The 15214-nt window shown below is 39.0% G+C and overlaps 1 protein-coding gene across 6 annotated transcripts in view; it reads right to left on the bottom strand.

Moving 5' to 3' along the window:
- Nucleotides 1-1760: 1760 nt before the first annotated feature.
- PPP4R3B (protein phosphatase 4 regulatory subunit 3B) overlaps nucleotides 1761-15214 on the bottom strand; it is a 66593-nt gene continuing 53139 nt past the window's right edge. For all 6 annotated transcript variants that reach the window (XM_064277036.1, XM_023557203.2, XM_064277038.1 and 3 more), the window contains 2 exons: nucleotides 14894-15096; nucleotides 1761-3418 (listed from right to left, as the gene is read on the bottom strand). In XM_064277036.1, the coding sequence (XP_064133106.1) occupies nucleotides 3323-3418; nucleotides 14894-15096 (299 nt within the window). In that variant the 3' untranslated portion in view covers nucleotides 1761-3322. The remainder of the gene's footprint in view (nucleotides 3419-14893; nucleotides 15097-15214) is intronic.

The raw sequence follows: 15214 nt of genomic DNA, 5'->3' as shown, positions 1-15214 counted from the left end.
AAGCCGACCAGAAGGCCAACCGCAGGGAGAGAAGGCAGCTGTTCAGGCCTTGGCTCAGACTGACGATCGGCCTCACGCTGAGGGGCTGCGGTGTCAGCATGGCTAGAGCAGGTTAGAACAGGGGGGCAGGCAGGATGTGAAACACGCTTGGCACATGCTGACTGCAGGGCCTTGCCCGGAATGCAAGGATTGTACCTTTTCCAAGGGCAGCAGGAAGTCACCAGAAAGTGGGAAATTTACATCAGCAAAATTTTCATTTTTAAGAACATGTGTGGCTACTGTGTGCAGACCAGCAGGTGGGTCAGAGTAATTGCAGGTACAGAGGGGGTGTGGCAGTCCCATGAAGAGTAGCTGTCCTGGGTAGTGGTAAGATGGATTTTAGCAACATTTGAGGCTGGGACAAACACGACTTGGAAAACTGACACAGAGGATGTTAAAAATACTCAATTTTGCACTCTTACTAGAAAAGCTATCCCAAAAGCTGATAAAGAGAACACTGCCGTCAGGTGTAAGTCTTTTGTGTGTGAAGAGGTCTTGGAATAGTTTTCTGTAGTCTGTTTGCTCACAGATTTCTTTCAGAAACTTGTAGTGGTTTGACATTCCACACCCACCCCCTTTCCCATTTACTGGCAGCTCCTGAGGTTTACATTCTAATTCCATTTTATCTCCCCAAATCTACAATTATATTACAGATAATTTTTTTAAAATAAATTTTTAAAAAGGAACACCCAAATTAGTTTAACAAAACTTAGTCACTTCAGCTCTACCAACCTTCAACCTGCAGGAAAAGCATCAGTACTTTGTTACACTTTTATCACCAGGTGGACAAGAGGAAAAGCTAGTGACGAATAAAACACAGGAATCTGTTTCGTGTAACTTTTTATTAAAAATAGTCTTTGTATCAGATACAGTTTACAGAGAGAATCTTAAAAGGGCCTCAGGCACACCAATGTGGCCTGTGGCCCACTCAGCTGAAGGAAGATATAAATTAAAGATATAAAAACTCAGATGTGCCTGAGGGTACTCTTTGAAGAAGCAGCTAACATGTGGAATTTTCCTAGTTGTTCTTTCAAGGGATTATTTTGTCTTGTCATATCACTGAGGGTAAGCACACTCGTACCATGAAAACAGTTATCCTGCAGTTCAAGAAAACATTCACATTTCAGCTTGATGATTTGATTGTTCAAGACTCGTGGCCGTCCTTCAGAAGGAAAATTAGAGAACTCTTCGTAAGAACTAAAGCCAATACCTCCTACTGGACTAAGTCACTTAGGAAAAGCCAAGAGTAGATAGATACAGAGATGTTTGGGGCCTGGGCTGCTTAGATTACAAGAAAAAATTCCGTAAGAGCTCAGAAGAGAGAAGGGGCTTGATAAAAGCTGCTTAAAAGGAAATGTATTCCTATGATAACTTGACTGATCTTGGTTTAAAATACCCTGAGTGACTTTCTTTATGAGGTGGAAGAACCTTTTCATCACAGGCCCCCTCTTTAATCAGATGGAGGAAAACAGCAGCTTTCCGTGGCGCTCCTGCCCCACGAGGCCCAGAGACTTGACTTGCCCATGGCCTACCTGCTGTAAGTAGTACAGCTGACCCTCGTTGACTCAGAGTTCTTTCATTTTAGTCTGGTGTGCAACCTAGTGGTATACGATAAATATCTGCGGGCAATTTCACTGGCTTTCAAAGGATACGGTAAAATGGACAGATCTCAAAATAGGGTTAACTTATCTTTACAACAGACCAAACAAAAGCAACAATCATGGAATTACAGGGTCACATTTTAATTCCTGAATTTTACAGTTCCGCATTAATATCACCACATGTATACAAATGGTGTAAAACAAGTACAGTGGTATTTTTAATACAAAATAAACATCTGTTTTATGGAAAAACTATACTTCATATCTACACAGACAGCCCATTTTTTCCAAACAATAGCCAAAATTAAAATTAACTACAAAATCTCCAAAACAGGGTAAACTGCTTCAGTTTAAGCTATTCCAGGAAAAATGGACCCATAACACATTACAAAGGTGACCTAAAGATTGCAGCTAGAATTACTGTTTGTAGCTTTTTTTTTCCCAATGCATTAAATTGTAATTTGGGGACGTTTTTTCTCACTTGGGCATGATCTCAGATCATACGTGAGCACAGTAACACTAAAATATTTACAGTTAACTTGCTGTTCTAAAAATAAAACCTCTTAACAGTTTGCCTCGATTATGTTAAATTCATTTACGTACATGGAATGTGCTTTTACTCTTTAAAAAAGCAGCTCTCATGTTGCACCCTTGCTTGTTTATGGAAAATCTTTACGCGATGCATGCTGACTCGGACGCTTAGGTAACTTCTTCTTGGTCCAAAATGGCTTTTGGATATTAAGTGCCATGTAATCCAGCACTATTTGTATGTTAGTCTTTATAAATTACACTTTAAAACTTGCTTGCAGCTCTCGAGAGAGACTTTACTAACGAAGCAGAAAATGACTTCAAAGTATCTTCCACAAAATACGGTCACTGGTAGGCAGCTGGAAACATCCTGCTCTAGTCACTACCCAGGTTTCTAGGGGAAAATCCCTCTGGGATCCTACTGTACTGATTCTTGGCATCGGTTCTCTCTAAAAGTGCTGATTTTGAAGTTGTGTTATATAACACTGCCCATTTTGAATCATGCTTGCTTGTGTTCATCAAAACAGCTCCTGAAAATTTCTGGTGTATAAAACTCAACATGCCCCATACTACAGGGTGTACTGCCCTCCAAAGACCTCTCACGCTGAATTTCTGTGAAATCTTCAAAGTGATGGTCCCAACAGCTTCATTTCATTTTTTTATGATAGATAGAACGTGTTTTCCATAAAAATTTCTTTTAAAAAGAGGCAACTGATTAAAAGAACATGGCCAGCACCATTATACAAGTAATGTTATTGGGTCTGCAACTGAAATTTTACAATTGTTTCTAGATTGGGTACTTCCTGGAGCAATCCGCATTAACATTGTTTTATCAACCTCTTCCCTTCCCTAAACCGTCCCCAAACCTGGGACTCTCCTTGCTGAGAAATCACCTCCCAGGTTCTGGTTACTAACCTTTTTTTTTTTTTGACAACCTGAAAGGCAAACCCCTTAATTAGTAGCAAGCGATCAAGTTCCTGGGAAGCCTGGTTTTATACAGAACTAAACCGTCCTAGCGATAGACTGACTGTCTGTTGCTACTCCTTGTATATTTATAAGTTCAGGTGAGAAAGCTTCTGATTCCAATTTTCAGCTCACTCAACAGTTGCAGCATTTCAGTAAGACCACGTGTTGAGGGTCCCCCAGTAACGACTTTATGAGCCAAGACGAGGTCTCTTCCTGGGGGATGTCTCTTCTTCTTCATCTTCCTCTTCATCGTCTGGATAATCCACTAAGCCAACCAAACTTCCCTAATGAATAAAAAAAATTTTTAACATATATAAATTAAAAAAGCAAACTTGTTAGTAAAAACATTTACTGTGAAAGATACAAGAAATCATTTAAAAATTTTCTATACTATCATATATATCCATTCATTTCTCTTGTTTTACACTACAGAAGATGACAGGCAGCCAGTGACAAGTCTCCTTGTTCATCATGTATATATTTCATTGCTAAATATGTCTTTGCTTTTTACTTTTGAAAAAAAAAAAGTTTAAATGGCTGAAGATAATAAACTCATCAAATGGTTTCTAAAAACTAATCACTAAAAATCTGAGGGCTAAGCAAAAAAAAAAAAAAAAGGAGGTAATCCAGAGTTTGGCCTTGTGAGTAATAAATGGATAAAAAGAACCTTTCAAAATCCTGTTAAGCCTTTAACACACTACTCAGAAAATTACCTGTGCCCACAAATGTCTGCATTCATTTTGAACTGATTCCATGAAGCCTACTGACGTGTCCTACTGGTTAAGGGGTCTATTGTGCACAGTGTTTAGTTCAGACCCTTTAGACCTCTAGGGGTAAACAAGTAGGACTAAGCAGCTTCATATCCAAAGAACGCAGGCACTTGGCACTAACACTTCACTAGACTATAAATGCAACACTAGTATTAATAAATTAAAAAAAGGCCTCTGAGCAGCTAGAGACAGGTATCAGGAGGCCGTGAATGAAATAAAACTTACACACTGTGTGTGTGTGAGAATCCTGCTGCTGCTTTCTCAGCCTGACACATGTATTTAAAGAATCCTGGGTAAGAAAGAGGCAGCAGGGCAAACTTTACAAATATAATGATTGTAGCCTGACTGCCTGGCTTCAGATTCTGATGCCCCTGCATCTGAGCTTCCAGACCGTGGGTAAGTGATTGAACTTCTCTATGCCTTAGTCTCCTCACCTGTAAATTTCGTATAGTAACAGTACCTCACGGAACTATTTTGAATATTAAATTGAAAACAATACATGTAAAGCACTTGGCACAGCATTTTTATGTAGTTAGCGTTCAAAAATTGCTATTAGCTGCTATACTATTATTACCATTACTTTTGTTATTTGGTTTCTAAGACAAATTGCAAGAGAGGCGGAGATAGAAGAAATAATGTGATTTCACAAAGATGACAGCAAGTTAACAAAATGCTTAGGGTCATATATCATAATGTATAAATATATCGGTCCCAAATGGTTAACATTTAAAATGATATTTTATTTAAGATTAATACTCTATCTGAAAAATTCAGCTACACAATACAAAGTGTGAAATGCTGGAAGTAAAAAGGCCTGTAATCTAGAGATGTACCCTGTCAAAAGTTTGATAGATTCCAGACTTAATATACGCCTATAAATGTATTATTGTTTTTATAAATGAGCATCAGATTGCAATTATACCTACCCTTGCACAACTGTGTTCACCTGAAAATATCACCACGCTTTCCGTGTCAGTACATACAAATCTATTTTCATCCCTTTTAAGTGTTGTATTCCACAGTATGAATAAACCATCATATACTTAAAGAATTCCCTGTGGGACATTTGGGGCTGTTTCCTCAGAGTGTTATACTGTTTAAAAATTTGTCTCTAATAATGGCTTTTCTTATTTATTAATAAAATTAATCACATTAGAAAAAAAGATCTCAAATCAACAGCCTAACTCTACAATTTGAGAACTAGAAAGAGAAGAACAATCCAAGCCTAAATCTACCAGAAGGAAGAAAATAACAAAGATCAGAGGAGAAATAATAGAAAAGACAGAAAAAAACAATATGATTTATAAACCTTTGACTAGACTTGTCAGGGGGTGGCGGGGGGGAGAGAAAAGAATACAAGCAGGCAAAGTAAGAAATGAAAGAGGCGACATTACAACTGATCCAATAAAAATAAAGAGAATAATGACATAATGTTATGAAAAACTGTACAGTAACAAACTGGATACACTAGATGAAATGGACGAATTCTTAGAAGCACACAACCCACCCAAACTAACCCAAGAGGAAACAAAATCTCCACAGACCTGTAACAAGCAAAGAGATTGAATCAGCGATCAAAAACCTCCCCACAAAACAAGTCCTGGAGCAGCTGCCTTCACCTGGGAATTCCACCAAACATTTGGAGAAGAACTGACACCAGTCCTGTTTACACTCTTCCAAAAGACAGAGAAGGAAGGAATACCCTGAACTCATTCTATGAGGCAAGCATAATCCTGACACCCAGACAGGACACCACGAGGAAACCACAAACAAATACCCCTTGAATACAGATGCAGAAATCTCCAACAAAATACTAGCGAGCAGAATTCAACTGCATATTAAGAGAGTCACGCCATGACCAAAGGGAACTTACTCCCGGAACGCAGGGATGCTTCAACGTCACATTATCAATCAGTGTAACGTGTATCAACGGAACAAAGGAAATGGAACACATGATCTCTATAAATGCTGAAAAAGCATTTGATAAAATCTACCCTTTTCTTGATGAAAACCCTCACGAATACTGAATAGAAGGGAAATTCCTCAATATGAGTAAGGGCATATATGAAAAGCCAACAGAAACATTATACTTAATGGAGAAAGACTGAGTGATTTCCCCTTGAAATCAGGAAAAGACAAGGGTGCTCTTGTCACTTCTTTTTAATATATTGTATTAGAAGTCCTTGCCAGGGCAACTAGACAAGAAAAAGAAAGAAATGGTATCCATTTTGGAAAAAAAGAAATTATTTCTGTTCACAGATGAAATGATCTGAACTATAGGAAGTCCCTCAGGGGCCACTAGAAAACTTCTAGTGTTACTAGAGGAATTTAGCAAAGTTGCAGGATACAAGGTCAACAAACAAAAATCAGTTGCGTTTCTATACATCAGCAATGAAAATCTGAAAAGGAAATGAGGGAAATGATCCCATTTACAATAGCATCTAAGAGAATAAGATATCAGGAATAAACTTATCCAGCGATGTGAAGGATTTCCACAATGAAAATCATACAACACTGCTGAAAAGGATTAAAGACGACTTAAATGGAAAGATGTTCCATGTTCGTGGATTGGAAGACTTAATATTAAGATGTCAATACCACCTAAGATGATCTATATATTCAATGCAACCATGATCAAAATGCCAACGGCCTTCTTTACAGAAATGGAAAAACCAATCCTCAGTTTCATATGGAATGGCAAGAGGCCTTGAATAGCTAGAAGAATGTTGAAAGAGCACAATAAAGTAGGAGGAGTCACACTTCCTGATTTTCAAACATTATACGTGGGCCTAATAACTTATTCAGCGCTCTTTTCTACCTCCTAGTTTGTTGCATAGCGCCTATGTTCTTGAAAGCTTGTAAATGGCCACTCAAGGTACAACTGGTCTCTATTCACCTGGAGCAACAGAGGAAGAAGAAGAGTCGGAATAGGAAGAGGAAATGGAATGTGTGGCTAGTTGCCTCCATGAACAACTGCCTCCTTTGCCTTGAGGCCAGAAGAAGTGGGTGGTGCCTGGCTATTATTACTGAACATTTTGATGAAAGAGTCTATAGAATAATCCTGACCAAAAGAGGGGAAAGACAGAATTCAAATTCTCATGAACACTAGGCTTTCTGGGGCCATGGAGGCAGGATGAACCCCTGAAACTACTGCTCTGAGATAATCTTAAGATAAACCTTAAACCAAAAACACCCCCTGAAGTCTTCCTAAAACCAAGCAGCAGTTTATTTAACTAGCAAAGAGTATCTACCTTACACATCATGCTCTTTGAAGATCTATCTGGGATTGAAGAGCATGGTGGCATGGTGGTTAAGTGCTTGGCTGCTAATCAAAAGGCTGGTGGTTTCAACATCAAACTGACAACAGCAACTTGGAAGATCAGATAAACTTAGGGAGCAGTGAGTTTATGTTAATGGGGGCCGGACAATTCAGAAAAGGAGGCGAGAGTGGCTGTACAACTTGAAGAATGCACTCACTGTCACTGAATTGTACATGTAGAAACTACTGAATTGGTGCATGTTCTGCTGTGTATATGCCCAACAAAAATAAAATAAATGGTGTAAAAAATAAAAAGAAATTGATCATATTGAGAACCATCTTTGTATATGGAACATCACATACTGCTATGTTAAGTTCTAAAGATGTTTGCATATGTATTCATAAGTCAAGTTCATCTGCCTTTTTTTTCTTTTTTAATGGTATTTTCTCTTAAAGCATTAACGTTTGTATAATTAGAGGGTAGCTCATGATCGCTAAGCTGCTTCTAGTCTCTCCTGAAGCCTCATTAAATTACAAGTAATTTTAAAAAGTATATACCAACAAAGACCAAAACAAACAAACAAACTAAAACCAAGAGGAGAGGAGAAAATATCAAATAAAAGCTGTCGAACATTTCTGGAAGAGAAAAATCAGCGACGAGGTAACTCATTAAGCAGAGGAGGAAGCAGAGAACCAAGGACGTGCAGGGGGACAGAGATGAGAAACAGGAGTGAGAACCAAGCTGATTTGCCCTGAAGAACCCAGAGAAGACCAGGAGGCGAATGTGCCAAGACAGTGGGGAGGGCAGGGAAGACAGAGGATGTCAGTGAGACAGCCAACTGGGTGTCACTCCCACCCCGAGAGCCAGCAGGTACCTGCTCCACCACCACCACCACCACCGACTCCAGATAAATGAACCAGAAGGACTCTGTAGTGCAGAGGCCAGGCTGAAAATAAATACAATTCTAAGAATAAGTTTAAATTCTGCATACTGAGCAGAATTTAAATTCCACTCCCCCAGCTCCTGGCAACCACTAATCCACTCTGCTTCTATGGATTTGCTTATTCAGGACACAAATGGAATTATACATGGCCTTTTGTGTCTGACTTCTTAGCAAGTTTTTAAGGTTCATCTATGTTGTAGCAAGTATCAGTGCTTTATTCCTTTCCATGGCTGAATAATATTCCTCTGTATAGATGTACCATTTTATTTATCCATTCATTCAGTGACAGACACTTGGGTTGTTTCCACTTTTTGGCTATTATGGATAATACTATTAACATTCACGTACAAGTTTTGCTTTCAATTCTTCTGGGAGTGGAATTGCTAGGTCATATGGTAACTATGGGGAAAATACTAAATGATGCAGGAAGCATCAAAAGAAGATGGAAGGAATACACAGGGTCGTTATACCAGAAAGAATTAGTTGATGTTCAACCATTTCAAGAGGTGGCATATGATCAGGAACTGATGGTACTGAAGGAAGAAGTCCAAGCTGCTCTGAAAGCATTGGTGAAAAACAAGGCTCCAGAAATTGATGGAATATCAATTGAGATGTTTCAACAAACAGATGCAGTGCTGGAGGTGCTCACTCATCTGTGCCAAGAAATATGGAAGACAGCTTCCTGGCCAACTGACTGGAAGAGATCCATATTTATGCCTATTCCCAAGAAAGGTGATCCAACCGAACGTGGAAATTATAGAACAATATCATTAATATCACAGGCAAGCAAAATTCTGCTGAAGATCATTCAGAAATGGCTGCAGCAGTATACTGACAGGAAACTGCCAGAAATTCAGGCCAGTTTCAGAAGAGGACGTGGAACCAGGGATATCACTGCTGATGTCAGATGGGTCCTGGCTGAAAGCAGAGAATACCAGAAGGTGTTTACTGACTAAGCAAAGGCATTCGACTGTGTGGATCATAACAAACTATGGATAACATTGTGAAGAATGGGAATTCCAGAACACTTAATTGTGCTCACGAGGAACCTTTACATAGATCAAGAGGCAGTTATGCGGACAGAACAAGGGGATACTGCGTGGTTTAAAGTCAGGAAAGGTGTGCGCCAGGGTTGTGTTCTTTCAGCATACCTATTCAATCTGTATGCTGAGCAGATAGTACAAGAAGCTAGACTACAAGAAGAAGAACGGGGCATCAGGATTGCAGGAAGACTCATTAACAACCTGCGTTATGCAGATGACACAACCTTGCTTGCTGAAAGTGAAGAGGACTTGAAGCACTTACTAATGAAGATCAAAGACCACACCCTTTGGTATGGACTGCACCTCAACATAAAGAAAACAAAACCCAAACCAAACCAAACCCAGTGCTGTTGAGTCGATTCCGAGTCATAGTGAAAACAAAAATCCTCACAACTGGACCAATGAGCAACATCATGATAAATGGAGAAAAGACTGAAGTTGTCAAGGGTTTCATTTTACTTGGATCCACAATCAACACCCATGGAAGCAGCAGTCAAGAAATCAAAAGACGCACTGCATTGGGTAAATCTGCTGCAAAGGACCTCTTTAAAGTGTTGAAGAGCAAAGATGTCACCTTGAAGACTAAGGTGAGCCTGACCCAAGCCATGGTATTTTCAATTGCATCATATGCATGTGAAAGCTGGACAATGAATAAGGAAGGCCGAAGAAGAACTGATGCCTTTGAATTGTGGTGTTGGCGAAGAATATTGAATATACCATGGACTGCCAAAAGAACGAACAAATCTGTCTTGGAAGAAGTGCGGCCAGAACGCTCCTTAGAAGCAAGGATGGCGAGACTGTATCTTACATACTTTGGACTTGTTGTCAGGAGGGATCAGTCCCTGGAGAAGGACATCATGCTTGGCAGAGTACAGGGTCAGCGGAAAAGAGGAAGACCCTCAACAAGGTGGACTGACACAGTGGCTGCAACAATGAGCTCAAGCATAGCAACGATTGTAAGGATGGCTCAGGACCAGACAGTGTTTCGTTCTGTTGTGCAGAGGGTCGCTACGAGTTGGAACCGACGGCACCTGACAACAACAACATGGTAACTCACACGTGTAACTTTCTGGAGAACTGCCAGACTGTATTCCAAAGTGGCTGCACCATTTTACATTCCCATCAGCAATGTGTGAACTGGTTTCTTCACGTCCTTGTAACACTTGCTCTTGTCCCTCTTTCTGATCAACACAATCCTAATCGGCATGAAGCAGTATCTCACTGTGGTTTCAGAGTTGCATTTCCCTAAAGACTAACCATGCTGAACATCTTTTCATGTCTTCATGAGCCATTATTGTATCTTCTTTAGAGAAATGTCTGTTCAAGTCCTTTGCCCATTTTTGAATTGGGTTATTTATCTTGTTGAGTTATAGGAGTTATTTCTATATTCTAGACACCAGTCCCTTATCAGACACATGATTTACAAATATTTTCTCCCATTCTGTAAGGTTTTCTTTTCACTTTCTTGATAGTGTCCTTCGAAGCACAATTAAAAAAAAATTTTTTTCATGAACTCCAATTTATCTTTTTTTTCTTTTCCTTTGTTGCTTATGCTTTGCTGACAGATCCAGAAATCGTTGCTTAATCCAAGGTCATGAAGACTCATGGCTGTTTTTATCTATTGAGTTAAATTTTGTATATGATGTGATGCCAGGAATCCAGCATCATTCTTTTGCATGTGGGATATCCAGTTGGTCTAGCACTGTTTGCTGAGATGGCTACTTTTTGTTCATTTTTGGCACCCTTGTCAAAAATCTGCCTCAAGTTTTAATATGAAAAAAAATCTAAGGATCACCACTATGAAAGAGGGGATCAAACCAAATGGTAACAATAAACACCCATGTAGAGATTGATTTTTTTTTCTGAAACAAACCAATAAACTAAATAACAAAATTAAAATCAAGTAGAGTTTATGTATGGAAGGATGTTTTGAAACTAGGAAACTATAATTCATTATGGCAATAAACCTAAGAGCCATCCCTGACTCAGAGAAGTAAGAACTAGGCAGATCTTCCTTAAGCATGATTTTTAAAAATCACCAGAAAAACTGATAGCTTTCATAGTTCCTTCCTCATTTTTATAGCTTTAAGTTCTTTATTTCTAATTGCAATGGCCAATACCCCAGGACAATGGCTAAATAACAGTGGTGACAGCAGTATCCTGTCTCTGAAATATTTCTAATATCCTTCCTTAAGTACAAGGCTAGCTTTTGGTAGGAGACATATATATCATTTTAAGAAATTATGCTTTTATTCCTATTTACTGAGTGTTTATATTCAGAAATAATTATTAAAATTATAGTGAGCATCCTACACAGAAATACACATGGGAAATAACATATATAGAAGATCATGTACTACAGCAAAGATTGTAACTGGAAAAAACTTTCATGTCCATCATTGGGGCTAGTTATAAATTAAAATATAGCCACACACTGGAATACCTGCAGGAAGATTTTTATGTCCTGATATGGGAAGTTTGCCCAAGAAAATGGAAGAGAAAAAGCAAGATGCAGGGTTTTCTTCAGGGAATTTGTGGCAAGTGTTCAAGCATTCACTGATCTCATTCAGATTTTCTAAGTATTTTTCCTCGTGGTAAATGTGCGTGGTTTCCACCTATACAACTAAAGTAGTATTTTGCATCTTGACAGCATTCACATCTTCTAGAAAGTATTTTTGGTAGCACATTAGAGCTTTAGGGTGTCTTGCAAAGGAAAATAAAGGTGAACGAGTTCACACCTGGTCTATTTCATTTCCTTTAGAACCAATCAATTTGATTGTAGTAATCAAAACTGATGGTTAAACTGGGTAAACTGAAGGGCCCCCAGCTACGAAGGGCGAAGAGCCTTTACCGCTCGAAAGGTGCCAATTCACGGATGAAGACTGTAGTCAGTCGGGTCAGTGCTTCACTTCTGTGAACTCTCATCTTGCCTAATTTCAAATTCTGTTACAGTGACTGAGCAATTAATCTGTTTTCCAAGAAATTCTGGTTTTCTCTCCACTCCCCTGCCCTCAAAGATGCAGAATGAAGATATTCAGGAAGTTGCTACTAGTGTCAAAAAGGGTGAAAAATGGGCTTCTGTTCATATGTGAGTCTGCTCATTCTTAAGAAAGGAAGTATCTGGAAGGACAATAAAATAAAAACTCAAGGGAACATGCTAGAAAATAGAGCAAGAAGACAATGAAATGAGTTACAGGAGAGAAAAGTTATGAAAATTGTTAAGATCAATCCCGATGGCCCAACATCCAAATAGTAAGTTACAGAAAAAGAGCATAAAATTCCACAAAAGTAAAAGATACAACTGCTCACTCAGCTAAGAATGACCAAAGGATTATCCTCACAAAATTTCAGAATACAGAGAGAAAACCCTGAGTGCTTCCAGGACGAAGAGTAAAAATCACATACAAAGGATTCAGGAGTAAGGGTATCTTTGTACTTCGTGATGCAGTAACTTAAAATTTTTGAGAGAAAATTGTTTCCCATCTCATTCTACACTCAGTTAGACTGTCAGTCAAGCATGAGGACAGAATCAAGCCATCCTCGCAGGCACAAAGCCTCAAATTTTACCTCTTACAGGGTTTTTCTCAGAAAACTACTAGAGGATCTGCTCCACCAAAATGAGAGAAAACATCAAGAAACAGAACAGACGTGGGATCCTGATGTGGCACGGCACGAGAAACGAGAGAGACAACAGAGTCCTAGTACAGCAGCCGAGGAAGCCTCCAGGTGACAGCTACATGGCAGGTCTAGAGAACAACCAAGCTAGACTGGATCAGGACACAGACTGTTCACAGCGTGGAACAGAGAGGTGTTCCGAGGGGGAGACTACATGGGAACTAACCCGAGAGGTACGGCAAGAACTAGCGAGAGGCGTGTAACCACTGCAACAAATGTGAACAATGGCAATTATTCCAGAAAAGGCAAACGCTTACAAAGAACTCAATAAACAATATTATATTGACATTATAACTATAAAATCATCTAATACTGTTGTAAACAAAGATCGTGCTACAGGAAGAGGGAGTAGCGAAGGTGAGCACATGCGAAGGGATGCTCACCTTGCAGGTGAGAAAGTCCTCATCTAACAACTGAAAGCTAGTGAGCCTCGTCCAAGCCTGTAAAGCAAGGCAGCAGCATTAGCATGTTGTCTAAAAGAGAAGCAGCAGCTAGAAGAGCTCAGGGGTGCCTCTGTGCAAAAGAACAGAGGACTGATTTTTCTCTTGTAACTTAAATTTGCCTTTCAGTACTATTGAGTTTAGAAAATAGGCGCATACATATTTTTTTTCAAAAAAGAAAAGCTAACATTTATTAGGAGGTGCCAAGCAGTGTTCTAGGTTCTCTATTTATATTAAACAATATAATCATCACAACAAGCCTACAAAGTAGGTGCTGTTTCATGCCAATTTAAAATGAGAAAAGTAAGGTCCAGAGAGATTCAATAACTTACTCAAAGTCAAACAGCTGGAAAGAGGCAGAGCCAAGATTGAACGCAAACAGTGTAACTCCACAGCACATATTCGTAATATAGTGTCAGGATATTATACTAAATTGCCCTATCAAAAAATGAAAATTAATTTTAAAATTTGCTAGTTGAAAACATAAAATGTGTTTCAAACAACTGCACAGAAGAATTCCACCAAAAAATACTATTCCTGTGATCTTGAGCCAAGAGCCTATCTAACTGCAATATTGAATAAAAGTTTTACGTTTTGTAAAACATTAAACTCAAACCTATATTCTGTGTTCAAAATAAGAAGCACTCCTTCAGTTACGTTCCCACTACTATGGCATTTCCCTCCTCTTGTCTTCTACCCTGATACAAACAGTCGTCCTGTATTTGGGTCTTTTTATTTCAAGCCACTCTTTTTGGGGAAAAAGGATGGTTACATACAAGAATAAAAAATGGAAAAGAACAAGTAAAAAGTTCCATATAAAATTTAAACTTTTTTATAAAAGAAAAAACTAACCAGTGGGAATATACATGCTATGAGAATAACTAAATGACTCAATTCACGGTAAGAAAAACCTAAGGAGCCAGTTCAAAAAGGCAAGACTACGAACAGACAACTCACACAGGAGCAAATTCAAAAGGCTGAGATTCAACCTGACTAATAACAAAGAACACACAACTAGGGATGAGAGAGTATACACAGTCTCCCCTACCTAAGTGGCAAAGATGAAAGATAATTATAACAACCCTGGCAAAGCTGCGGTGAGCCGGGCACACTCATACATACCATATAGTGCTTGTGGGAATACAAAGTGGTAGAGACCTTCTGGAGAGGAATGACAACATGTGGGAAGACAGTCTTCCCCAAATTCATCCAGGAAATAAATTAAAACACAACCACACCAACAGTCACATCAACGCAACACCAGGCAGGACTAAGTGCTCCAAAAGAGAATGAGGGTGGAAGAGGGCATCCTTTCATAAATTATGATACAGCTAAATCAAAGGAAATTCTATGATCATCAACAACGTTCTAATACTACGGAAAAGTTCTTAAAATAAGTAAATGCAGGATACAAAACTGTTTGTAGAAGGATCTAAATTATGCGCCATATAAACAAACCCAAAGACCTGAAGAAAAATCAATAAAACATCAGCAGTCATGTTCTCGGATAATGTACATTGTTTTTTCGTCTTTAAAACTGCTTTTATTACCCAAATTTTCTTCAGAAAACAGGAAATAATTTCACAGATTAAAAAAACAGAGCCTGTCCGCAGTGCCTTGTCACATACCTTGGAGGCTGTTACTGACGCAGCCAGACCTGTAGTTTTGGAAGACGATCCATTTGAACTTGCTGGTGATGTGGGAGCCACTACAGATTTACTGTTTGCACTGTTAGTTCCGTTAGCAGCACTGGCGGAGTGGGAGAAAGTAAATTTGAAGCCACCAGAAGATGTCCTTTTGGGGAGGTTTTCCTTGTCTTCACTTTCCTTTGCTAAAATAGAAGCAGAATTTTGAACCTGTATCAATGTATACCGCTATGTGAATGCATCTGAAAAGGACAGTCACGTTAAAACTCAGAAAACACTGCTTTTCCTTTCTAAGAGCTGGAA

This window comes from Loxodonta africana, chromosome 26, assembly GCF_030014295.1.
Source record: "Loxodonta africana isolate mLoxAfr1 chromosome 26, mLoxAfr1.hap2, whole genome shotgun sequence".
Classification (NCBI taxonomy): Eukaryota; Metazoa; Chordata; class Mammalia; order Proboscidea; family Elephantidae; genus Loxodonta; species Loxodonta africana.
The sequence above is the reverse complement of the archived record's forward strand: the minus strand, read 5'-3'. Positions and strand labels throughout refer to the sequence as shown.